This window comes from Sycon ciliatum, chromosome 1, assembly GCF_964019385.1.
Source record: "Sycon ciliatum chromosome 1, ocSycCili1.1, whole genome shotgun sequence".
NCBI classification, from domain to species: Eukaryota; Metazoa; Porifera; class Calcarea; order Leucosolenida; family Sycettidae; genus Sycon; species Sycon ciliatum.
In genome coordinates, this window is record NC_088643.1 from 61,766,094 (window position 1) to 61,793,175 (window position 27,082).

General features: G+C 50.5%; 1 protein-coding gene across 5 annotated transcripts in view; it reads right to left on the reverse strand.

Moving 5' to 3' along the window:
• Nucleotides 1–457: 457 nt before the first annotated feature.
• Nucleotides 458–27,082, reverse strand: part of LOC135804737 (pneumococcal serine-rich repeat protein-like) — a 31,864-nt gene continuing 5,239 nt past the window's right edge. The window contains exons 2-22 of one of the 5 annotated variants that reach the window (XM_065318684.1): nt 23,349–23,447; nt 22,488–23,032; nt 17,466–20,961; nt 16,036–16,071; nt 14,219–14,464; nt 13,254–13,447; nt 11,872–12,403; nt 11,494–11,549; nt 10,929–11,196; nt 10,184–10,474; nt 9,296–9,559; nt 8,256–8,825; nt 7,651–7,699; nt 7,444–7,483; nt 7,106–7,165; nt 6,705–6,731; nt 4,828–5,077; nt 4,426–4,463; nt 3,440–3,886; nt 2,395–3,172; nt 458–1,953 (exon numbers count right to left, since the gene is read on the reverse strand). In XM_065318684.1, the coding sequence (XP_065174756.1) occupies nt 1,787–1,953; nt 2,395–3,172; nt 3,440–3,886; nt 4,426–4,463; nt 4,828–5,077; nt 6,705–6,731; nt 7,106–7,165; nt 7,444–7,483; nt 7,651–7,699; nt 8,256–8,825; nt 9,296–9,559; nt 10,184–10,474; nt 10,929–11,196; nt 11,494–11,549; nt 11,872–12,403; nt 13,254–13,447; nt 14,219–14,464; nt 16,036–16,071; nt 17,466–20,961; nt 22,488–23,032; nt 23,349–23,447 (8,453 nt within the window). In that variant the 3' untranslated portion in view covers nt 458–1,786. Of the gene's footprint in view, nt 1,954–2,394; nt 3,173–3,439; nt 3,887–4,425; nt 4,464–4,827; nt 5,078–6,704; nt 6,732–7,105; nt 7,166–7,443; nt 7,484–7,650; nt 7,700–8,255; nt 8,826–9,295; nt 9,560–10,183; nt 10,475–10,928; nt 11,197–11,493; nt 11,550–11,871; nt 12,404–13,253; nt 13,448–14,218; nt 14,465–16,035; nt 16,072–17,465; nt 21,088–22,487; nt 23,033–23,348; nt 23,448–27,082 lie in introns of all 5 variants that reach the window. The other 4 variants (XM_065318683.1, XM_065318682.1, XM_065318685.1 and 1 more) reach the window with 4 other exon arrangements.

The following is a 27,082-nucleotide window of genomic DNA, read 5'->3' on the forward strand; positions in this document are numbered from 1 at the left end:
TACTCTAGCCGGAAGTAGTCCATGGTTAACACAGGTATGATGTATACTTCAAATTGAAAGTATGAAAGTAAGAACCCTGAAACCAACGAAGGTGGCAGGTACAACATTACACCGTCAAGCAGCCCAGCCCGTTGGCAACAGACCCAACACTATCTGGCATAAGTGTACCCACCAACCGAACTAGCTGGCACACACACACAAAAACGCCACACACGTACACGCGCGCGCGCACACGCACACACACACACACACACACACACACACACACACACACACACACACACACAAACGCCACACACACGCACACGAACACACACACACACACAGAGCTAGAGGTGCTTGCACCACAAAACATTTGCAGATGTAAGTTAGTTTAAAACAACTACTTCAAGTACTTACTTCGAAATAGACCCTAACACTCTAACACTCTACACACCAGACACGGACTGATAGCCAATTATTATCCAACACTCGGAATATTGACACTCACGGACATTGAGTCACACGTGCAGGGAGAACTACAACGCTAATCTCCTGTTGCCCGCAACAGGAGAATGGTCAGCAATTAATGAAGGTCAGAAAGGTTAAATGAGCTGAGGGATCATAAAAGCAGCCATGGAAAAGAAGCAGGAACGGAAAAAAAGGGCGGGACATAGCCTTACCAAGGACTCAAAATAAGCACAAGCACGAGTTGGCTTCAGACAAGTTGTTTTGACAAAAATTTCAATCGATGTACGGCCACTAAAGCGACCTCAAATACGAATACATGCGTAAGACCAAGGAACAAATGAACAACATCCAAAATGACACAGACACATACACACGCATAGCTAAGACACGTAGACAAGCTGTTCCGCAAAATAGCAATGTTCTCGTTAGTTGGATAGTGGCGAACGTAGGGATGAATTTTGTACATGAATCGAAGCTGATCAAGGAAAGAACACATGCCACGTCAAGTGAATTGTAGACAGGTTAAAATGCAGACACAGGACTCAAGAACACACCAGTCACTGGAACATGACATGTTTCGATCAGGAGACTATTATCCACTGTCATTGGGTGTTTCTTTATCTTACAAGGTGGTTACAGTTCTTCACATATATACACAACTTCTACATGTACAGTAGCAGACAGTGGGGCAGCGTGTGTAGCCGTCCACACCACATGGCTGCCGTGGCGGTTAATTTCAGCGCCGACAGGTATCGACGCAACTTTGGTGGGTTAAATTCAGCTCTAACAGGACTCCGGCAGCTCCAAAACTGGGCATCGGTAGCCAGCACTCAGAATGTTTCGACGGCATTACGGTTGATGGATGTGGATTTCTAAAGTCAGCGCTAACATGACTCCGGCAGCTCCAAAACTGGGCATCGGTAGCCAGCACTCAGAATGTTTCGACGGTGTTACGGTTGATGGATGTGGATTTCTAAATTCAGCAATACCAGGACTCCAGCAGCTCAAACACTGCCCCTTGTTCGTCAGCAATCAGAATGTTTCCACTTAGATTCAGCGCTAACAGGACTCCAGCAGCTCCAAAACTGGGTATTGTTGGTCAGCACTCAGAATGTTTCCACTTACATCCAGCAAAAAACAGGACTCGAGCAGCTCCAAAACTGGGCTTTGTTAGTCAGCACTCAGAATATTTTGACGGCATTACGATTGATGGATGTGGATTTCTAGATTCAGCGTTAACAGGACTCCGGAAGCTCCGAAACTGGGCGTTGGTAGTCAGCACTCAAAATGTTTTGACGGCACTACGGTTTATGGATGTGAATTTCCCTCTCTCTCTCTATTCCACATCATCATTGCCTTCTACACTTGCAATGTTTGCATCCTCATCGATCATCAGCTCATCATCTGCAGTGCTGTCTGGGCTGCTGATGTCCTCAAATTGGGGTACAGTGAAAGACGACATGCTTCCACCTGAAGCTGCCAAGCCTCCACCAGAAGACTGACCTGTTGTAGCACAGAAGAGGAGACAGGAGACTTTCAAATACCTGGTCAAAGAGAATCCTTCCTGAGTAAATGTGTGTGCTCATGCGTGTGTGCGTGTGTGTGCTAGCGCACGCGCTCCTGTGTATTAGTCTTTCCGTCCGTACCGCCCTAACTACAAACCTACTGGTAGTACTCCAACTTCTTAATTAACAAATATTTCTGCCATGCACCCCCTTAAAAGGTGGACCAGCTTCTCCACTACACACGCACACACAACTGTAGCAATACAATAGAGACCCGCTCACCTCATGCACAGGTTGACCAGGAGATTGACGCCTACTACTATGCACAACATTCAACAATGCACCAAGACGTTCCATCATAATATCTTCTCCAAAGAGAATCAGGAATTCTGCGAAACCAAGCATAGTCCTTTGTTCAACTAACAACAAGTGTGTTCACCTTGGAACGACGCCATGGCAGCTTTAGGAGTCCAAAGTGGCTTGAGATTAGCAGCTAATACTTCGTCTGCAGGACTGGGATTGTGTGGGGCTTTCTTCGCATCCCCAGTATGAGTGGTGGGGAATGAATGATCTTGGGCTGACGATGCATTGACTTTCTGATCTGTTGTTGCATCGGATGAAGACAGGGTGGCTTTAGCGTACATCGGTGATCGGAGAGACAGGGTAGAAGCACTTGATGGCTGTGATGCAGACGGACGGTCACCGCTGCTTGAACGCCTCCGCAACTTGACAAAGTCTTCGCCAGATTTGCCCAGCGATGAAGTCGACATGTGTGGTGATGTAACAATTCCGGAATCTTTACTGTAGGCTTGAGGGGAGAGGGCAGTCGTTGCTGCTGAGACTACAGTGGCACATACAGATGAGTTTGCGGTGCACGGGTTAACAGCAGACACAGCAGGCACAACAGATGAAGAATACGTTGACGATGTGATTGCTGTTGATGGCAAGGACAATGGTGCCGGGATAGGTTTGGAGCTGGCTGATGGCTTGCCGCTACTCTTGCTACCCTCATCACTTCCTTGCTGCTGCTGCTGCTTTCTCAAGCTACCAGTTACCGCCTGGTGAGCAGAGTCTGGCGCTGCTGGTCCTGCTTCTCTTAGACTACTTTGCTCCTTTTTGGCCAAGCCAGTGAAACTCCTGCTGCTTCCACTGCTCTCGCTACTTGAGGGGCCAAGGGGCAGTTTCCACGCTGGCACAGTATTCTTGGATGTAATTACCTACAAAACAAACCAACATGCCACACCACAAAACTCATCAGGTTTCCGGAAACATCCCACCAGTGCACAAATTTTATTTCGTTTTTCTCTTACTCCTCTGGTGTGTTTGCAGCTGCAGTTTCACACCTAAATCTGATTGTGATCGTGAAAGGCAAGTGCAAGTATTTCGTTCCCTGCGACAACAACCACTACGAATAAGTAAGCATATTGACAACTCTGTAAATCCAAGCAAAGGAAATGAACGGAGATCAACTATACATAACTTACCGGCTTAGGTGGAAGAGAAGAGACGGATAGGGAAGATGCACCGTCACTTTTCGTAATGGAAGCTTGCAGTGTTTTGGTATGCGTATCAGTGACATGAGGATACTGCGACGTAACGGGCAGAGACTTCTCAGCTGCCGTCTTCTGAGAATCGCAACTTGTTTCCTTCGCTGGAGTGGATGAAAGCACGGAAGAAGATGGAACCGCACCTGGTATTGCTGCGGTCAGCTCAGCTGGCTGCTGAGTGGAGCGAGGGACTGGGGGGCTGGTCGATCGCGCTGCACTAGTCTGAGCGCCTACCACAGTCGCAGGCTTCTGCTGCTGCTGCTGCTGGCGGGAATAGACGGGTGAGATCTGCTCCTCATTGCCCACACTCTGCTCATCGTCATCCTGATCACCGGTGACATCACCGGTGACATCATTGCCAGCGACACTAGCAGGCACTGGCTTCTAAAGCAGAATACGGAAAACAGGAGAGACAAATCAGCACGGTTAACACTACACACCAAGTACTGTATGTCTACAAATGTTCAGCCCATTCAAATTTAGGCCTCCCACGGCTAAAACCCATTTCGGCCGCATCAAATTTTCCGCCTATACTGCTGCCGCCTGTATAATTATACTGTCACACTGAATATTGGAATGGAAAACAAAATGTTCGGCCGCAACAAATGTTCGGCCGAACATGACCAGGCCGAAAATAGCCGAAAATAAAATATTGTTGACTGACAGTATACTAGTTGTAGCTAAGGAATAAAATATCGGACATCAAAAGCCATGGAGAAATCCAATGGAAGAAGGGGAACATAATAATATTATTATTTTCACTGCTTTCAGCTGCGTCCTGTAACCGATTCTCTACTAGAATGCATACACTAGGATGCATAAGGAAGGCAACGGCCAGAGACTTGCAAATTACCCAACTCTCTTTCAGCAACTGCACAACAACAATAACGATAACGATATCAGTGTTGCGGCACCACACATACCTCATGGGAGCTCTGAGACTTTACTTCGCAAGACTTTCCTGAGTGGAGGCAAACAAACGCATATGAAGCGATATTGTGCTCAGGCTTATACTTGGCAGGTGGACTTTCCAGGCTGTTCACATGTCCAAAATAACTTACAAAATAACCTAACAGGTTTATACGTACAATAGGCTGAACACAAACCGAGCTGAGGCGAAGCTGAGCATACTTGAATGCTATACTGGAAGTTGATTCAGAGGTCGTACACACTGGTGGTTAGATTGTAATTTCACATTTACTATGCAACAAAAAGTGGCAATGTGCTACATTTAATGCAGTGAATACTAAGATTAAGTCACCCCCAAGGCCTACATCATAACTATCATGCATGATAGTGAATATAATACTGCAATAGCAACTCACCTTCGGCACTCGCTTTGTCTGCGGATGGCTGCTTCAGGCGCTTCTCCTTTGACTTGAGCTTCTTGTGTTTGTTGTGCTTGTTTCTTTTGCTCTGTGAGCGGTCTTCCTTGCTGTGCTTGTGGGGCTTGTGATCGGCGTGGACTGTTGTGGAGGCTGAATCACCCGCCGAGGCTGCCGCACTGCTCTCCTGCTCCTCGTGTGCTGCTGCTGCTGCTTTCTTCGGGGACCTCTGCTTAGAACGCTGCTGAGCCTGCTGACGCCATACGCACACGCACACGCACACAGGCCATGAACACAGAGAGGAAGCATGTAAAACACGGTTAGCATCCCCCCACCTCACAACAGAGCAACCGAGTTTTGCATTAACCCTTTAAGAGCCGCCCCATACTTGAATGCGTCGTAAACGACGCATTCAAATGCAAAACTTCAAAAGATCGTAACTCAGTCTAATCTCGCTCAAATCCATCGATCGAAATATCCAGGGCGAAGAGAAAACTCTCACCTGTCGGGAGAAACAATCCGCAAAGCGCTGCGAGCAACGGTTCCCGAGATAAATCACTCGTAAGTTGAGCCGCGATCGCGGCAATTTCAAAAGCGCGCAGTGCAACTTTAGTATTGAGATTTTTGAGACTTTTTGTCACGCTGGTTTACTCGAATTTGCACGGGTTTCACTGTTGATATTGTCAAGGGTACACAGCAAAAAAATTGGAACTCCACGATCGAGTAGAATGAAATATCTGGAGCGGGACGCAATTGGACGCATTTGGGGCATTTTTCGTACTGTCGCTGCGATCTAGCGCTGGATAGACGGTGTGCTGGCTATCATGATCGACCTCATTCTCTTCCTCTCGCGAATACCTTTCCAGGAAGCCCTAGATTGTGAGGATTGAGTGAGTAGAACTGAAGCTATGATCCGAGGAACATGAAAAAATGCAGATTTTTGAAATTTTCCTGTGGCTCTTAAAGGGTTAAGCTGGGAGTGCCGATTCGAGCAACTGGTATAATGGCTCGCAGCTGAGCCAGCAAATGACTCCGCTTGGAGCAGGCGAATGACTCCGCATGGAGCCGGCAAATGACTCCGCATGGAGCCGGCAAATGACTCCGCATGGAGCCGGCAAATGACTCCGCATGGAGCAGGCGAATGACTCCGCATGGAGCCGGCAAATGACTCCGCATGGAGCCGGCGAATGACTCCGCATGGAGCCGGCGAATGACTCCGCATGGAGCCGGCAATTGACTCCGCATGGAGCCAGCGAATGACTCCGCATGGAGCCGCCGAATTACTCCGCATGGAGCTGCCAATTACTCCGCATGGAGCCGCCGAATGACTCCGCATGGAGCCGCCAATGCCTCCGCATGGAGCCGCCAATGACTCTGAATAGAGCCGCCAAATGCTAGATATATAGAGATGCATAACCAGTTGAGAGCATATATTCCCATGGACTATACAGATACCGTCATGTGTGCGCCAGAAACATGAGTTGAGCTAGTGGGTGGGAGGGTGGGAAGGAAATTGTTTCGGGAACACCTGTTCCGCAAGTTGCACGCTCGAAAGTCCAAACAGCAATGACATGAAAGAGACATTGTACAGGATATTGAAGGGCGCGTGCCCACGTGACTCGCGCATGCGTGCAGGTTGGGCCAGCTCGCTGGGCTGGCTGCTAACTCGCGTTAGCATGCTAACGCTCATCAAACGGTCAGTGATTGTGTGACATGACCATGGAGACAGGAAAATCATGAAAAAAAACAGAAGAAGAAAAAAAACAGAGAGGAAAGGCAGACTGATAAACTGACAAACAGACAAACAACCATAAACATAAACAGACAGGAAAGACTAAGAGAAAAGGAGACAAACAGCCATACAGATCGATACTTACAGGAGTATCGCCTTTCTCCGACTTTCCCTGCATTACAGAACAATACACATACCAAGAGCACGGGTCGTGACACTTTCTCGACACCTAACCATTTGGTCAATATTATTCCATAGGCCTTTGTACATAAACATTGGCAATAGTGGGCACTCTCAAAGAAATGACACTAGGAACGTTCACAGAACCGTGAAGCATTCGAACACTCATTTGACTGCAAATAGACAAAAAAAGGCGAAGAAATATCTTACTACTCCAACACGTTGCTGCAGATACAAGTTTGATGCACGTACACCGTGGGTTTGGCGGTGCAGTTCTTCAGTCCATAGTGCAAGCAAAGTGTGCCGGGAGAATACTCAATGGCTATCTGCGGTACATAACCACCGGAGGACATTATGAAGACATACCTGAACACCGGGATGCTCCTTCTTGGAGGACATCTTCTTTCGCTTCTTGCTTTTCCCCTCCTGTATTGTGAAAAGGACATGATAGGAGAAAGCATAAATATGAGCATGCACGCCGTGAGCAAGCATCGCAGTACAATATGATTGAAAAGATGCCGATGCAATGGAATTGCTGGCCAAGCAGACAGGCTCAGAGTACAAAGCCAAGCGCTGGAAGCATGTGGACTTGTATCACAAACACAGCCATTCAAACTACTTGTCCTCCTGGGTGATAACTGGCATAACAGTTATTGTTACCTTGCTAAAAGGAATGGATACTGTGACCTGAAGCTTGCTCTTACCTTTGAAACGGGTACATCAGAGGCAGCAGGCCCTTCCTCACTGAAACACAATAGACACAAACGCAGAAAGACCAGAAAAGGATGTTGAAGACCAGGCGGATGAAAGAGTTCTCCACTCTCATGCATAGTAGGTATGACGCAACACCGTCCCATTCCGGTGCACTCCGGACTCATCTGAAGACTGAAGCAATCATGGCACGCGCTTACCTGCTGTCCGATCCGTCATTCTCACTCTCGTGATGTGCACGCTTGCGCTCTGATCAACAACACAGAAAGGAGCAAGACATCAACATCGACATGAGAAAGGTTCTGACGCCTCGGCAAATCGCTCAAGGTGTGCGGCTACAGCCATGCTGCTACCATACTCGGCATGTGAATCTTCTAGACATCCACTCCGTGTACAGCACATTCCGCAAATACTTCAGCTGCAGGCCTCAAATCTAAATGAGGACCGCATACTAGTGGTGAAAACCTCAGTTCTTGATTGTAGAATTTGGGTCTGGGGGGTTCGGACCTTCAACTCCACACATTAGAGGCCATGTTGAACCTGGCTCAATTTGACAATACCTGGCTGAAGCTTAAACTTCCTAACTGCTTACCCCTCAGTGCCAAGAAGTCGTTAGAATCAATCAGAACCCATTGCCACAGGACCCGTGCTAAGGAATTGCGACACTCGCAGATCTCTTCTACATTACGTGAATATGTATGAAGTCGTTAGAATCAATCAGAACCCATTGCCACAGGACCCGTGCTAAGGAATTGCGACACTCGCAGATCTCTTCTACATTACGTGAATATGTATCATCTCTTACGCTTGGTAGAGGTTTCCGCTTGCTGGCGACGAGTAAGAGCACCACGCAGTTCTTCCACCTCACGTTGCTTCTCCTCCATCTGACGGCACATTTCATCCAGTTTGCGCTGCATAACGGCATCACCATCAGCACTTGTTGTCGTGGCCAGCGGTGTTGCCGCAGCACCTTCCGGCGCAGACGGAGCGGCGGCAGCAGGTGCAGTAGATAGACTGGCCAGTGCGGCGGGGACAGGAAGCGAAGCGCTAGTTGAAACGGGCTCAGCAGGGGCTGCAGATACAGAAGATGGTGCTGCTGCTGCTGCTGCTGTACTGGACGCTGCAACCGCAGTTACCGCCGCCGTTGCCACTGCAGTTGCTGGTGCAGATGCTTTTCCTTTCCTCGGCGTTAGCGACTTGGAGGGAGGATCTGAAGGTGAGTGTGAAGATGACCTGGAGCCATCAGCTTCTCTTGCTGGTGCAGGTGATGTTGTAGAAGGCATGGGTCGGGACTGTCCCCGTTGACGGCCTCCAATTGTTTTACCTTGCTGCTGCTGCTGCTGCTGCTGCTGCTGCTGCTGTTGTTGACTAGCACCTGCAAAAAAGGGAAAATTAGAATTCAAACATAGTCTCCATGGCCTCTGATAAAGGCACACAATATTTTTGTTTGTTTGTTTGCTGCTGCTGGTTCTGCTGCTGTCACCATTGCCAACGCTGTCGTGGTCGCCGTTTGCTATTGGTATTGCTCATGCCATCCCATGGACCCTGGATCAGATCATTAGTTGATGATGTCCAATAGCTGAGGATGTCCAATAGCTGATGATGTTCAATGGCTGATGACGTCCAATGGCTGACGACGTCCAATGGCTGACGACGACATGCCTTACCACCAAACCAGTATCGTGACATCATACAAGGCTGGGCACATGCATGGGTGAGAATCATAAAATAGACATGTATCTTTCTTCTTCAAAACCAATGAATGTTTTCGAACATGGCATTCACATTGTTCCTGTTCAACCGGGGAGTAGCAAATAGCGGCATGTGTTGGTGCCACTGCCTTACTTTCAGTTGGCCGCACAGCTGTAGATCTTTCGTCCATCGTCGTCCCCGCAGAAGCCGACTTCTTCGAATCGTGTGAACTCATCGCCACCGCCACCGCCGGCATTCCACTGGTGGCAGGCATGACGGCCTGAGATGTGCTGCCGACTGGCGCAGTGTGTTCAGTCGCTTTTGCCGCCGCGCCTGGTCGTTTGGAGGGGACCTGTGGCAGGACTCGACTATCAGGTGTGTCCTCCTCACTTGCACTCACGCACGCCTTCATCATGACTGAAGACAACATGAAAAACAAAGCAGAAGATTGTGAATCAGACGAAGTGCATCAGACTACGGGCATTGCTGAAACGTATCAATTACTAGTCATCGTACGGCAAGATTTACTTATTAGCACCATTGCACACGTATGTATGTGTGTGTGTGTGTGTGTGTGTGTGTGTGTGTGTGTGTGTGTGTGTGTGTGTGTGTGTGTGTGTGTGTGTGTGTGTGTGTGTGTGTGTGTGTGTGTGTGTGTGTGTGTGTGTGTGTGTGTGTGTGTGTGTGTGTGTGTGTGTGTGTGTGTGTGTGTGTGTGTGTGTGTGTGTGTGTGTGTGTGTGTGTGTGTGTGTGTGTGTGTGTGTGTGTGTGTGTGTGTGTGTGTGTGTGTGTGTGTGTGTGCATGTGTGTGCATGTGTGTGCATGTGTGTGCATGTGTGTGCATGTGTGTGCATGTGTGTGCATGTGTGTGCATATGTGTGCGTGTGTGTGTGTGTGTGTGTGTGTGTGTGTGTGTGTGTGTGTGTGTGTGTGTGTGTGTGTGTGCGTGTGTGTGTGTGCATGCGTGTGCATGTTGTGTGTGTGTGTGTGTACATGTGTTTGTGTAGGTGTGTATGTATGTGTGGTGATGATCGCACATACGTGGTGGTTCACCATCGATATCGCCGACAACATCGACGTCGTCCATCTCGTCGTCGTCGACTGGTGCAGACGCCTCCCTGAGAGGTGCCACTGGGAATGGCGCGGTGCTTGTAGCACCTGCTGTTGTCATTCCCACAGTCATGGGATTCTCAACCCGCGATGCCATTGTCATTGGCAATGCCGAGGAGGACGGCTTAGTTAATGAGGTCGCCAGGGCTCGCTTGAAGTGGGCTTCCGGATCTGCAGCGCTGCTAGTACTGTGGATCAGCATGTGATTGCCGGCGGAATCCCCTGCGCATATAGTGAAACAAGGCAAAGAGCATGCCGCGTCACACCACAGATGCAGGAATTGCATCACTAGCACAACAGCCATCGGGTCATGCCTTGACATGAACAGTACGCGCTTCTATTCCAGAGGGTCTTGGAATGTTTCAAACAGTCGTTGCAGGGGCTCTTATTCAAGAGGGGCTTCTAATCGAGCGAGTATGGTACACATTAGGGACATACACCACACACATACAGCGCGGCTACACAGCATGCAGACACACAGATACAGCGCGGCTACACAGCATGCACACACACACAGATACAGCACGGCTACACAGCATGCACACACACACAGATACAGCGCGGCTACACAGCATGCACACACACACACACACATACAGCGCGGCTACACAGCATGCAGACACAGCACGCACACACAGGGCACGCACACGCATCATGCACACAGCACACGGCATACCTGCTGCCTTCGAAGACGGTGATGGCTGTTGCGCTTGTGACGGGGGTACAGTCTGATGATGTGCATGGTGCGCCGTTTGTTCCGGGTGCTGCTGTTGTGGCTGCGGTATTGTAGCAGACATCACCAGCAAAGCCTCGGCGCCAGCAAGAACGGACTTGTCAACCACTTTACCACGCTCTGCAGGTTGTGTGCCCGGTGGCATGGCTGCGCCTGGGGGGACTGGCCACACTCGGCCATCAGGTCCAGTTCCAATCTGCTGCCACGGGGGCTGCATGGGCATCCACAGCAGCACATATCAACAAGAGCGTCAGTTACACCATTGATATCATGCAACGCAGGGCAGCATCTCATAGCACTTGCAAGGGACATTCCAATCAACAGTTATTGCACCTTTGATAAAGAAAAGAGTAAGCTATTTCCCCACATGTGATAGGCAGAAACAAAGTCAGCAAGCCAAAAGAAGGAGAGTAGGAGGGAGAGGGAGAGGGAACGAAAGAGAGAGAAAGAGAGAGAGAGAGAGACAGCGACTTTGAAGGAGAGAAATGGAGAAAAGACTGCTGTTTACCTGTATCATGGTTGCGATGGGTGGAATGACGGGCATATCTTCACGACCACTGGCAGCTGTGCACGGTGAAGGTTGGCGGACAGAGTAGTTTCACACACCGCAGAACACACCACACACCGCAAACCACAGAACACACCACACACAACAGACCACGGAGTGCACACAAAAGTAGGACCATGTTAACAACAATGAACCGTTCGGATGGCAGCAATTTTCCTAAACAAATATTCGTTCTGATCCACAATACCAAACAGCTAAGTTCTAGTGCATACCCAACCAGTCAACCAGTCAATGGCACATCCGCCAACAGTTTGAAGAGAAGAAATAGTACTAAGCTAGCCCGTAGCACCACTTTCTCGCAGCCCAATACCCACTTACTAGTTGTGACTGCTGTTGTTGCTGTGGTGGTGACCAGCCCTGTGCCTGTGCCTGTCACATACACCTGTGTAGCAACAGATCCCGGTGGGCCAGGACCGACGGCGAACTGAGCTGCCCCACCACTGGCTTGTAGCTGCGCTTGCCACTGCTGACTTGACATTGTCCAGCCTGGACCGTAGCCCTGAGCCATACTGTGGGCTGGCATAGCAGCTACTGCGGCAGCCGCACCGGAGTCGGCAGCGGATAGCTTGCCGGAGTGACGGCCACTCGCGGACTTGGTCTCGGTCGTGTGCTCACCGGGCACAGCGCCAGCAGCGCTGCCGTGCCGTTCGGGCTTGGAATGCTGCTGCTGGCCTTTGCTGTCAGGATCATGTGCGGACGACGACGACGGGTTCTTACTGGCGGCGGGGTGTGCAGCGCTAGCCGAGGCGCTGCTCCCCCCGACATGCCCGTCATTCTTCTGCGGTATCCCTTGTACTTTCTGCTGCCCTGCATGAGGTGCATGGAACTCTTGTCTAGATGGAGGAGGTTGCTACAAACACAAGCAAGCAGGACAGAAAATTCCTCGCATTTTTTCATTCATTTTGAAAAGGAAGGCGTTCTGGAACATTATACAACTTGGCGTCACTCATAATTTGGGAACAACATTCAACAGAAATCATAATTATAGTATGATAAGAACACTGGTGATAGGTTTACTGTGCTCCAGTGCAAGCTATGTTGTGTACTGGTAGGTGAACCCACGATAGTTGGTGTATTTTCATGGGCTGGATTGCAACCATGCAACATGGTTGGGTACTAGTAACAGACGAAGATCACCAGGTTCACTTAGCTGACTCAAAGCGAACCAACAACACTTGCACAAAATGACTTTGTTAAGATGGATTGTGTGAAGGCAATATCCAGTACTCGCCATAGTGCACCCACAACACCAGCATACATGTGCTAAACGCGGCGGAGTAGCTGTAGTGTAGGCTTGTCTGCAGGTCCCTAGGGATGCCCTGTGTACTGTGCTAACAAATGCGGTGATGCATGCGTGAACCACTTAACTTGCAATGAACTGCGCCGACGTGCACGGTCAACTGGGTACTCGCTAGTGGGAGTGAGGGTAACATGCAACATGGATGCAGCTAACCAGGTTTGCCCCCTTGTCTGGTATTTGTTGTGAGATTTACCACCTCACTCTTCGCCGTTAGGCACTGTAACTACCACCCCGGTATAGGCAGGCATGCGGTGGCCTGCTACGAGTGAAAATTCTCTAAGCTACTTGTGTTTCTCAACACAATTGAAAACTGGTGGTAACATGCAAACTTTGCTTACTTTATGTGCTCAAAAGAGTGCAACTGGCCTCAAAACGCAAAACAAACAAAAAAGAGACTCACCGTCTTTCCTGCCATATCCTTCCTCAGGGTGTCGAAGACACGCTTGAACTCCTCGGTGTACGCATGCTGACACTGCTGAACATGTAGCATGGCTTCGCTTCTCACCTCCGCTGAACTGTTTGCTGGAACGGTGACCGCACTGTTCACCTTCTGAAACGCAGTCTGATGCTGCATGAAGAGATTTGCTAGCGGCTCTGTAGCACGCACGCACAGGCACACACACGCACACGCACGCACACGCACACACACACACACACACGCACACACACACGCACACACACGCACACGCACACACACACACACACACACACACACACGCACACAGGGATGGAAGAATGTCCACGTTTAATTGATTAACACACACACCCCACGACCATCATGTGCAGGCACTCAAGCATGACTGTATTCACAAACGACCGTGAATGCAAACTTCAATGAAGGGCTGCAACAGCACGATACTGATCGTGGGCCTCCTGGCAAAAGGCGTGCAGGAGCCTGTGGGGATATGCCGCATTCAACATAAGAGTGGTTGTTTTGTAGTTGCATGTTGTTCGTTGTCATTGTTTGTCTTTGGTTTTCCATTGTTTGTTGGTTGTTGTTTGTCAATGGTTGTCGTTGGTTGTTGTTGTCGTTGTCGTTGTTGGTGGTGGTCTTTCCCTGCGGGAATTTGCGGAAAAAATCCTCGTGGTGGTGGTGGTGGTTGTTTGACTTGTTTTATTCAAAGCCCCACATTAGGTGAATAATAGCAAGAAGGTACAAGAGAAGAGCTAGAGAGAAAGGGGAAACCAAGGAGGAGTCCAGGTAGAAAAGTAAAGATAAGAACATTGAAAGGATCGGTCAGGCAATACGGTGGTGGAGGCTGTGTCCATTTTATGCTATAGCCCAAGTGTAATATATAGTTGAAGCCAGAACTAATGTCACCACCGCAAAGGAAGGAGTACTGCATCTGCTTTCTATAGCATTACCTCGTGCGTCTCCAGATGTGGCAATGTCATTACAGCGCTGCAATGCAGCTTGGTCAATTATCGGTCCATACTCGCAATCCCCACCGTCCTGCTGCAGTGAGGGCGGCAGCTGCTGCTGCTGTTGATGTACAGGTACATTGCCTGCCCCCTTGCCATACCAGTGAGTTGCGGCGGCGGCAGCAGCGACGGTGGTTGTGGAAGTATCACGCCCACTGCCTTTTGCCCAGCCACCACTCGTACTTGAATCTGCCAAGTAATTGCCAACGATCACAATCAGTAGAAACAGAGCAGTTAGTCACACAGCTCACAATTCCCGGTCATCAAGTCAACATTCACTCTAAGTTCTGAAATGAAAGAAATCATGGACATCCCATAATTATGCTATCAATGAGCAACCGTGTCACAGGTCAATCGTTTTCTGCATGTCACCTGCCGCTGTCCTGCTTCCAAGCTGACCTCTCCATAGACTTTTGAGGAGAGCAATGGTAGAAACGGTGATGGCAACTTCAAGCAGCTCTAGAGCCCTCAGTACCGGTTAGTACCCCAACGCCAAAAACTGTAATGCTTGTCCGGCCGCATCTGCTGGCTGAGGCGCAGGAGGCTTTTGCTGGCACAGGCGTCAGAATCCAGACTGACGGTGTGCGGTATCTGGGTGGAGCTATTGGCAGCCAACAGTTTCAAAAATAACTTCGTACTGGACCGGGTTTCAGGTATGTGTCGGCTGGTGAAGCGCCTTGCTGGCTTGGCTGTGACGCAACCGCAGGCGGCTTATCGCCTTTTTGTTGCGTCTCTGCAATCCCGGTGGACCTTTCTACAGCATGTGGTCCCTGCCGACCCAGTCGTGTACTCACCTCTGGACAAGGCCATCAATGACGATCTGCTGACGGCGCTGACTGGCCACACGTTCAGGCCTGACGGTGCGCTGACGGTGCGCTTCGTCAGCTACTACCAGCGCCCCTAAGAAATGGCTGTCTCGCTATGCGAATCGGGAGTGTGCCTGCCGAGGCTGAGCATCTGCTCTGTTGCGATGCGACGGAGCCTATGGTGACGGGTGTGGTGGTCGATCTGGGAGAGCGCCGTGTCGCCGACGTAATTTCAACCAGCAAGGCATTGGCAGTTCAGGCTCGTGGCCGACGCCGATCTCAGCAGCTAGACATCTTGTCTGAGATCAAGCCTGAGGGTCATTTACCCCTCTGGATTTTGCAGCAAACGGTCAGAGTGCACCGGAGTGCAGCAGATTTCTGAAGACACTGGCGGCCCGTGTAGCGGACAAGAATTGGGATCTTCAGTACGCCCTTGTCCTTTGTCACCTGCGATCAAGGATTCATACCTCCCTAATCCGGGGGTCAAGATCATCGTATTCCTGCGGTGTGTCCAGTGCAGGCCGTCATGGTTTCGTAACCGAGTGCCGCGCACTGGCGCACATGTCGCGCGTGCAGTAACTGGACTTGTCTATCGAATGGCTTTTTCCATTTTTGAAGACTGTGTTGTTATTCTATTTTTGCTGTTGCTTTGTAATATTTGAATTCGTTCTCTTGTTTTGGTTTCTGGCTGTCATTGTGTTGATGGGAGGTTTGTTGGTTTACTACTTGGATCCTTTTGAAATTTGTAGAAATGCACGACCTCATTGAGCCTAGGCTACGGATTGAGTTTATTTTTGCCTCCCGGCTGCAGTGCTTGAGTGCTTTTCTTTCTTTGCATCATCTTTTTATGCGGTCAATAAGAACACGCTTCCAAGCTCTAGGATAATATTGTCACTGTTCAATTGTGATACACATTTGCACAGATATTGAGAAGACAAGAGAACCAGCTCTCACCTTTGGCAGTGGAAGGGTCTTGATCTGAAGTAAAGTCTACAGCAAAAACAAATAGAAGACGTCGATACATACATGTATTACATAATAAATTATAATAATAATAATAATTGCAATTTCAAATTTGGACTTCACGGAGAATTTCAAAGTTTTTAGGAAATTAGAGGCCACATGCCACGTACTGCTCTTTTCTCTCCGAAACTCAACACTTGCAAGCCAGATATGAAAGAAAGAAAAAATCATCAGTCACACCACCGGGACTCGAACCAGGGACCTTGCTATTCGCGAGCAATGCTCTAACCAACTGAGCTACAGTATGACTCTTATCCACAGTGATGGTAAATCTATCCTTCTTCGATCAATTCACATCTGGCTTGCATTATACTGGCAACTCACACCAATCAAGAGGGCCCTCGGCCATTCGCTTGATATCATGGATATAATGTAATAATAATAATGGGAATGCACACTGGAAGCAGATCTGATATCACAAGCCACCATCGCTTGTGAACAATGTATACATGTACTGTCTGCTTGAACACACTGAAAGGACGGTGGGCAAATGCAATACCACCAGTCTACCACAACTCCACAAGACAAAGGAAATAATTTCATGCTCGAAGACCGGCCTGAAGTTAGTTGGGCATACCGCATGTCAAACTATTCACACATAGGTGAAACACCAGTGTTTAGGCAGTGTGCAATGCCTGCTGTTGGTCCTCACATCTCATCAATGTAAGTACGCACACCCCGCACCGCACCCACCTAACCACACACACACACACACACACACACACACACACACACACACACCCACGCAGGCACACGCACACGCGCACACACGCACACACGCACACACACACACACGCACACACACACACGCGCGCGCGCATGCATACACACATGAATACACATATGCATACACACACACACATGCATACACACACACACACACACACCAAACACACACACACACACACACACACACACACACACACACACACATACACACACACACACTCCCCTCCCCCCACCCCTGCACACATAGTCCTTGGACGAAGCTGAACACTAGCTGAGTACCCCTGCACTCGCGTACACCACACCATAACAAGCGTTAGCACAATCAGCACACTATAGTCCTTGGACGAAGCTGAACACTAGCTGAGTACCCCTGCACTCACGTACACCACACCATAACAAGCGTTAGCACAATCAGCACACTATAGTCCTTGGACGAAGCTGAACACTAGCTGAGTACCCCTGCACTCACGTACACCACACCATAACAAGCGTTAGCACAATCAGCACACTATAGTCCTTGGACGAAGCTGAACACTAGCAGAGTACCCCTGCACTCGCGTACACCACACCATAACAAGCGTTAGCACAATCAGCCAACACAGAGCAGCGCTATACCATGCAGTAGACTGTACCTTGAGAAGCGGCGGCCGTTGATGCTCCAGTTGCCCTTACTCTCTTGCGATTAGTGTACGGGGATTGGTGACGAGCACTACTATCCCCTGGAGTAGCCATGGCGGCGCTAGCGCTGGTTGTAGACTTGTCCAGTGTGGCTTGATGAGAAGAAGCAGTAACTGGACCACCTCTTGTTGCGGTGATCATGTCCTGGTGGACAGCTGATGCGCTGGTGGGCGCAGCGCTGGATTGGCCACGTACGCCTGGTTGCTGCGACGATGTAGATGTACGGAGCTCCCCACTTGCCGATGTGTCCTTGCTGTGTGGCAAGGCATGCTGTGATGACTTGTGCTGCCCATGTTGCACCTGAGCTTGCTGTGTCTGTTGCTGCTGCTGCTGCTGAGGGTGTTGGTGGGATTGTGTTTGTTGGTGCTGCTGTGCTTTTGATTGCTGTGATGTTTTTTGCTGTGACAAGGTTTGTTGTTGTTGTTGCTGCTGCTGCTGCTGCTGATGTTGTTGTTGTTGCTGCTGCAGTTGCTGCTGTTGGTGTTGTGCAGTGGTAGTTGTCGCCTGTACACTAGGTTGTTGCTGTTGCGTTGGTTGCTGTTGCTGTTGCACCATAGGCATGAGTCCAGGCTGGAAACCGACCATCTGACCTCCGTCCATCATTACCACAACCTGCTGACCAGAAGCTGCAGCTGCCATTTGAGCATTCTGCACGAGCTGCTGTTGTTGCTGCTGCTGCTGTTGCCAGTCAGCAAGACCTTTGCCGTCTGTGGTGAACAGCATACCATTGGGCGCAACCATAGTGCCGGGAGGCATGCAAGACGGATCTAGTGCAACATATTCCTGTCCATCTGCTCCACGTGCAGTAATTGTTGCGCCGGCAGGGAGAACACCTCCACCGGGAGCAGCAACTACACTTGCACCAGCTCCAGCACTGGCCACCACTGCTGCTGCCGGGGCTGCTGGGGCTGGGGCACTCTCGGCCGTACGCTTGTCGGCAGCAGAAGACTGCGTGTTCAGTGCTGGATAGTTGGAAGTTGAAGAATCACGCTTACCACTGGACGATTGCTTGACATTCGGCGATGTTGTATGACGTGCAGTACCTTGGAGAGAGGTACGACTCTGAGATCCTTCCCTATGGTGCGTTGACATCGTTCCCGAGCCGGCAGCAGCTTGAGGCATCTGGGACTGCTTTGTCGGTCTGGCCTGAGAACTGCTGCCCTGTTGACCTTGGTACGCTTGCTGCTGATGTTGTTGTTGTGATGCCATGTGCTGCTGCTGTTGCTGTTGCTGTGATGCTTGCTGGTGATCAACCTGCTGCGATAGCCCAGCCGGTGCAGGCTGTTGTTGTGCCTGCTGCGGTTGGGGTTGTTGCTGGTGGATCATCTGCCCCTGGGGCGGTTGCTGTCCCGGCTGCTGGAAGACTTGCGGATACGCCATGAGATGTTGCTGCTGTTGCTGTGGGCCCATGTGCTCCCAGCCAGCAGCGGGCTGCATGTAAACAAACTGCTGGCCACCCTGACCGATGCCGGCGGCGGTGGCTGCAGCAACTGCACCGGGTGGCAAGGCGTGCATTGCAGGCATTCCTGATTGAGATGCTGCTGCCACCGGACCCGCAGGACCCGCAGATACACCAGCAGCAGCAGCAGCAGCAGCGGGGGCGGCGATGGCCACAGGGGCCGCCGCCTGAGCTTGACCAGATGATGCAGCTGCTCCCGGTGTTACTTGTACTGGACTGGTGTCGCTGGGTCCTTGCTTAGCTGCCAGGTTAGTGGAGCTTCCATGGTGACTCCTCCTGGGCATGCCTGCTGCCGCTAACTGGCGTGCTTGACCCGAGGAACCAGAAGGCATAGAATTTGATACAGGTAATTGTGCCGGTGGTGGCGTGTGCCTTGGTGCGGCTGTTGCACCAGAAGCAGCCGCTGAGCCGGGTGGCTCTGCCACAGGCCGAGACATCTTACCTGGTCTTGTCTTCACCTTCTTATTTGAGCCACTGCCCTGCTCTTGAACGTGCTGGACAAGCTTCACAGCCGAGTCACCTCCCTCGCCCACCACTGTCTCAGCTGTTACCACATACATTTTCCTCTGTTGTGTATGACCTGCACTACTCTGCTGCTGCTGCTGCTGTTGCTGTTGCTGCTGCTGCTCAGTCTGTGATGGTCGAGGAGTGGTTTTGCCCCGCTCCGATGACTTTCGCGCCGGTTGTTGGGAAACAAGCTGCTGCTGTTGGCCTTGTTGATGTTGCTCGGGGTGTGCATGTAGTGCAGGCGCGTACATTGGCTGCTGATACGCCACTGAAGGATCACCTTGAACTGGACCAGCAGCCATGGGTGGATAGAGTGCGGCGGTGTGTGAAGGCATTTCGGCATGGCTGTGCTCGGTGGCGTGGTTCTCACTACTAGGCTTGCTCTCACTGGCACGCTTGGAATTCTCGTAGCGTTTTCTCTTGTCCAGCTTGCCAAAGCTGTTCTTGTGCTCCTCAGAGGTTGGTGCAGGGGCACCGGAAGCTGCAGCCTGTGGAGGTGGTCCAGCCACGTACAAGGCAGGTGGAACAGATACGGTACTTTGTGGATGTGCTTCTCCAGAGGAGAACACTGTCGTTGTGGGAGCGGGTCGGCTGCTAGCATCTGTTGTCATTGAAGCCACCATGCTTTCTGGCACGGATACAATTGCATAGGGAGTTTGTCCTGGATGTCCAGGCACCATCCATGGGTAGACGTGAACAGGTGCACTGTCCGGGCCAAGCATGAACGGTGCACCACTGGCCATTGCCTGCTGCAGCGCTTGTGCCTGCTGCTGGGACATCTGCTGCTGCTGCTGCTGCTGCTGGATTTGCTGTGCATGCTGTTGTTGCTGTTGTTGTTGTTGTTGTTGTTGTTGTTGTTGTTGTTGTTGCTGTTGTTGTTGCTGTTGTGCAGCATGTTGCTGGATGTGCTGCGATGGTGAAGTGACAGGTGGTGCTGCTGAACGCTTGCGTCCTCCGTCTGGTGTCCTGCGCTCGTCAACGCGATGGCTGGCCCGCGAGGATTTCTTCGCATCATCCACTGACCGCAGAGGAGCACCAGCACCAGGTAAAGGTACACCTGCTGCAGCAGCAGGGCCAGCTACCATGGATCCACCCATAGCTGTGCTAGCCACAGCTACCGGGTGGTCTGGTGCATGCAGATTTGGCATTGACACTACAGTATGCGGCGGCCGACTAGTCCGGTCTTCTTTCTTGACTTTCACCTGGGATGGTATCTTAGACGGTTTATTGCTACCAGGTGGCATATGGCTAATGGGTGCGGCTGCATGTCCGCCGGTTGAGAATAGAGCCGGTGGCGCAGGAAGCTGCATATCTGCACCGTCCAGCTTGCCCGGGTGGCCAGGTACCATCCCCGGCTCCATTTTCGCGGCGTGCAACTCCATTTTGGGCATCTTGCCGGTCTTTCCGTCGTCCTGCCTCTCGCTCTTACGCTTTCCAGATGCTGGTACCGGGGCCGTCTGCTTACCATCCACTTCATCATGCTGCTGCATGGGTGCAAAGAGATCACAAGGATCAGGTGGCGGAGAGGACCCATGCTGGCTAGCCACGGCAACATCATTCGCCCAGCGCTGTATGACCTCATTGCGACCAACTTGCGTGTTGGACAAGTGCTTTACAGCAAGCAAAAAAGATGAAGCACACAATACTTCCTACACATCAAGAAATTTTTGGTTGTCGCTTATCCCCCGAATGATCAACGGTGGCCGCTGGTAGGATCCTAAGTTATCATTCGACCAAACTTCCTAAGGCCGTAGTCACAGCAAGATATTCCATTAAGACATTCACCAACAAAAGTGCAAACAGCCGACTTCGGCTCTCAGCCGCTTTGAAAGACTTGGATGGCTTGCGACTCAGTTGCTTTCAACCGCTTTCAAATACTGGAAAGCACCATACCGTACTACTTGAGCTACCAGTGCCGGTGAACGGACATTGCACACAGTTAGTTGTCTGCGCAATATGAGAAAAAAACTCCCATTCCCGCTTCACGTGGTGTGACCACTTGCTCCAACTAGCACAATTCGAATGCTAATCGATTGGTGTGACTACGGCCTATGCCTACACGAGTACAAACTTGTATTCACGAAAATATCTCCGAAGGCAAGGATTGAGGAAAGCGCAACCAAACATTTCTAGACGTACAGTAAGCAGCCGAAATAATGCCCCACTCATGCAAAGCACCAGATCGAGCTAATGGCTTCACCAACTAACTTGCAAACACCAACCACCATCAAGTATTGTGCACAGGAAGGACCAGCTCCGCCGCTGCCGTGGCCAGCCAGATTCTCATTTGAATGGGTTGAATGAAGCAGTGAAAAGTGCAGCTCTCAACAGCAAGGACATACTCAGGTGGTCATTTGAAGTGGCTCACGGCTATCAAGGCACTGCATGCATGGAGGTGCCGGCCACATCTCCCCATCCCACACGGTAACTCTCCTGATTTCGTTGAGGTCTTTCGAATTCAAATATCTCCCGGCCAGAATATGAACACGTGCCCACTCAGCAAGGATTAGGCGGTAGGTATGTTACCCATGCATGTGCAGTAGTGAACTTGTTGGTGTGATTCACTGGCATTTACTTCAATATGCACACGTAAGCGTGCTTACACAATCCCATGTGATCTGGTCAAATCATGCCTGCTTTCAACCCTACACGTTGAGGGCAGGTGGCCAACCCACTGTTTACCCCAACCCGGAGGGAGATCGCCCCACCAGAGGCAAATTGAAGCTGCCGTCAGGTCTGAATGCACGGTGGTAGCACCTAGCAGTAAGGTACTGTTTTTCATCAAGATGAGAGATGAGCAGAATCGAGTACATAGTTCCCATTGTCCCATGGTCCGATGCCACGGGCCAGGTGGCCTATGCCCCTGGAAACTGCAAGCATCTAACTGTGCACAACAACCCAATATGCAACTTTGCACAATACACAGTGCATTGGCAATGGTACAATCCACTTCCCAAGCAGCATTTCAGAATGCCACTGTGGGTGTGAAACAGCGTAACCAGCCGCATACCTGCTCATTAGCCTTGACATCGCACTGCTTCAATCCACTGCTGTGTACTTCGCTCGCCGAGGTTGTTACCGAAGGCGGGTTTCCAACGGTTGCTACCGGCGTCACGGTCACCGTGGCAGTTGCGGGAACAGCAACAGTGGGCGTGACAGTTGCGGTCGGTATGGCTACGGGGCGTGGACCTTGAGCCATTGCCGTGGTAGCCGTCGTCGAAGCAACCGTGGAGGTAACTTGTACATGTGGCGGTGCAGACGCAATGGCCACTGCACCAGCAGGCATGGCGGTACCTTGCTGTATTGCACCCGGTGCAGCGGCCTGCACAAACGTGGCTGCTCCACTCGTTTGGGCAATATTATAGTAATGTGGGTCAATGTAAGTCTGCCCGTTGGCATCCATCACGGTGGGTAGGCCGTTGTAGGCTGCTGGCATTTGGTAGTAAGTTGGGCCACTTGGGACATGGATAGGGCCCTGCTGAACATGCATAGCCTGTCCAGCTTGCATGGCTGCCATCTGTGTTGGCTGCACTGCGTACGCTGTTCCTGTGGCAGCTGCGAGAGAGAGAGAGAGAGAGAGAGAGAGAGAGAGAGAGAGAGAGAGAGAGAGAGAGAGAGAGAGAGAGAGAGAGAGAGAGAGAGAGAGAGAGAGAGAGAGAGAGAGAGAGAGAGAGAGAGAGAGAGATAGAGAGAGAGAGAGAGAGAGAGAGGGGGGGGGGGTCCGACCATACAGCGTTAACTACGCGTCCAGCTGCAAAGATCACCTTACACTATATTATTGTATTACTATCAACAGCGCGCTGCTGGAGTCAACTCACAAATAACGAAAAATCAGAAGGCAGCAGAACAAATATCACACTTGACTACTCACGATCCCATTGTATTGCCTGGGCTTGCTGCACTCCATTGGGATCTGCTGCCACAGCTATGGTCGGCATAGGGAAGCCGCCAGGTGTTGGCACGACTCCCGCTGCAAGGCAAAATACAAGAGAATAATAATTGAAGTCTGAAGAGATGTTGAACAGTCGCTGCTTGGATGACGATTACACTGGTTCGAGTGCTGGTGATGCCAGTCAATTTTTCTTCAGACTTTCCCGTTTGCAACTTTCCCAAACTTATGAATGCAATAATTAGCGTACTCTCCGGAGCATAGACCGAACTGGAGTATAAGCCGCACCCAGATGTTTTTGTCTCGAAATTCTGCCACCTACCCTACATCACCATTCACTTGACCATGGTATTATAAGCCAGGGCACTGACCATGGCAGTATAAGCCAGGGCACTGACTGTACTTCGGGGTGAATTAGGAGTGTGCAAAGTGTGGCTTGTAGACTGGAAAACACCGTAACCCTTTGCCCTATTGCTGGTCATACTACTTTGAATCGGCCTAACTCAACAAGTGTCCCAGCAGAAGAAAGAGAAGCTGTACGAAACAGCGAGCACCACCAGTGACAATCTACTGAAGGGCTGTAACAGACATTGGCACCAATGAATAACAAACTACCGTCAGATCACTGATCAACACAACACAGGCAACATGCCACCCATCCCACATCAGTGCCACTGCAAAGGAAGCAAAAAGGACATGTCCTGTGAAGGGGGAGGACACAGTGAAGGCCAGTCCAATGCAAACTGCGTCATCACATGTCACCTCAGTGAAGGTGATGTGAATGTGATGTCAGATGACTCCAGCCTTACTAGCATAGACAGCAGCGAAAACATGTGACATCTTCAGCCCCTGATAACAGCTATCACTAGACAACCACTGCCCAGACATTACTTGGCCCTTACAATAATATGACAAAATACCAGTGGCCTGCACATGACCATGTGTAGCTATGAATAGTGCTGTGACTCTGCATGATCAGTGTAGTCTCTCTCATGCATGCTGGCCCATGGTTATTATCCTACACAATGCCTAACCCAGCAGCAGCAGCAACCTGTCACACTAGGGCAACAGACTACTGATAGCAATAGAGTGGTAAGCAGGAGTGTTGTTGGTGGCTGGCAATAGACACAGTGCTGGACACACATGAATTTACAAACACCCTAAAACACTTTGTGTGTGTGTGATACAGTGCACTGTGAACTGCCTGCAGACAACTGTAGATGTCTTCTTCTTGACAGGTGATAGGCAAGCACATCCCACTGTGCACAACCCACTGCACCAAAGCAGGCATGGATCTAATGCTGTGTAGATCTGAAAAATTGAATGGCGGTCTCATCAGTCTCATCCCGTCCTTTCTCTGTCCTGGACAATCAATGTCAGGAAGCAAAACTGATCGAAATGATTTTCATCTCTTTCACTACTCTACAAACAGTGACTTTGTCTCTTTTACTCCTTTGCAAACTGTTTTAGATTCCATCACATTTACCACACGAACTAGCTGTTACAGGTGATAATAGACAGATTGGTTAGGAACAATGAGCTGCTTACACAGCAAGAACGAAGTCAAAGTTGACTTGATCCATTGAATGCATGGCTGGTTTGCCACGTAGACTGAGATATGTCCCAAGTTTATGATATGACAACGCCTGCAAAATGCTACAAGCCACGATGTGATAGTCCACAGTGGATTTATCGGTCAATGCAATCATTACGCGACTCTGGAAAGGCTGCACTACGGACAGGAATGCCAGCGCGGCGCGGCAGCAGCGGAATTTTTACCTGGTGTGTCCCGCTACATGATCCCCAGTGGCGCTACGGTGGTGACAGAGATGGAGCGCGGTGGCACAAGGCATTTCTGGCAACTCCGCGCACGTGTGTCGACAAGTCCTGGGCCGACGCTGCGCTGAGCACATGACCAACTCATCAAGACATATGGGAAAACCACATCGACCAAAGACCTCCAGGGACTGACAGCTATCCACATAGCACTCACTGGTCGCAGTTCTTGCAGTACTCGGCATTCTTTTGCAGGCGGCTGGCGTTAGTTCAAGGCAGCAACACGTGCTTCTCGTGTCGGCCTTAGCCTGTCATACTGTAACAGCCCGTGGCCCAGTCACTATCTAAAAACGTGCTCCGTTTTACTCATTGTCCCGGACGCTTGGCAAGACATCCAGCTGTCACACAAATATGGCTTGGGCTCGGAACGGTGATGCAAGACAAAACACAGAGACACATTGTATATGTACACAAAGGTGTAGAGATGAGTCTTATCTCGCCTGGCGTAAGAGACTGTTTAGGGCGCGCGAACACGCCAACACACACCGCCACAGGGCAACACGCACACACACACACGGCGCACACGGCTGAAGGTCAGCAGAACAGGGAATGACAACAAACACAGACGTGCCCGCCTCACGTGCCACCAGTGTGCGGTTTCATCGCGGGCCACCTACAACGCTGACTATCTAGTCAGGAAACACAGGAGGGTAGTCAAATGCGTGGCTGCGCCTGGTCTCGCACGCTAAACCCACACCATCTTTGCATTCACACAAAGGCCAGAGCAGAGCACGATAAGTAACAGCTGAGGCCATAGGTTCGCAGATAGCCGATAAGCCACTAGCTGACAAGCTCCGCAAAGACACCATTCAAAGAAGGATTCGCAATGACGGATGTCTAGACAGGGCTCTAAGGGAGTAGTGCACGTTCTTGGGACTGCACGCGCCACGTGTGATAAGGCAACAAAGCCGACTGAAATCACACAAGCTCGACCGACATAGAGTAATCCCTGTGACAGTGCCTTGCTCCAATCAACACAAGCCAATCGGGCTCTAGCTTGTAGTATTATTGCAACTGTGCACATACATACCCACACAAACACTCGCACTCAGCTGAGCACACTCCTCCTTCCCTGCCTACACACATTCTGCAACAGTGTCCATGTACACACAACCAAGGCGTGTGCCTTGGTTGCATACACACCACCACTGCTATCACCCACGCATGCTACGTCCGCATACACAAACACACATAAGCCCACGGCCATATGTATGGTCTGGCAACGAGGAGGCCCCATTGCGACCTACGTGGAAGATAAAACCACCCGTTATAATTTATCGACTGCATATTTTGATAAGAAAGAAAAACTTCACTATCGTGTGACAGGTTTTCTGTTTTAGCGACAGACAATCAGTTATCCAGAGTGCAGCATTAAGTTAAAGACTGCATGAGGAATGACCAGAGGGGTCTTCAGGAAGGCAACGGCTTTCCAGGATAGCAGCAGACCGTGAAGAACGCCTTGGGATCAATGACCGACCACACAACCAAACCACCCATCAAGCCACCACTGGCAAACAGGGAAGGAGATGAGTGTGTAACAAACGTCTTCCGGACAGCGATACCAAGAGTCCTGTCACCAGACATGGCCGAATAGCTTCTGAGGAAGACAACGCTACACCAGACCTCCGCATGCAGATTGTGATGGTGGTGGGTGGGTGTGTGGCGGGGACAGTAACCCATACAAAACATACGCACACGCACACATTCGTAGGACACATTTGTCTACAGAAAGAGACAGATGCCGTACCACCTTAGGATACCACTGCCATGCTGAGCGCAGATGTTTTCAGCATGCACGGCACAAGTGGTCATGCACCTGCCCATCTCACTCATCAACGCTCACAGGAAAGTGTCTTCCCCTGAACTGGAAATGGCCAGCC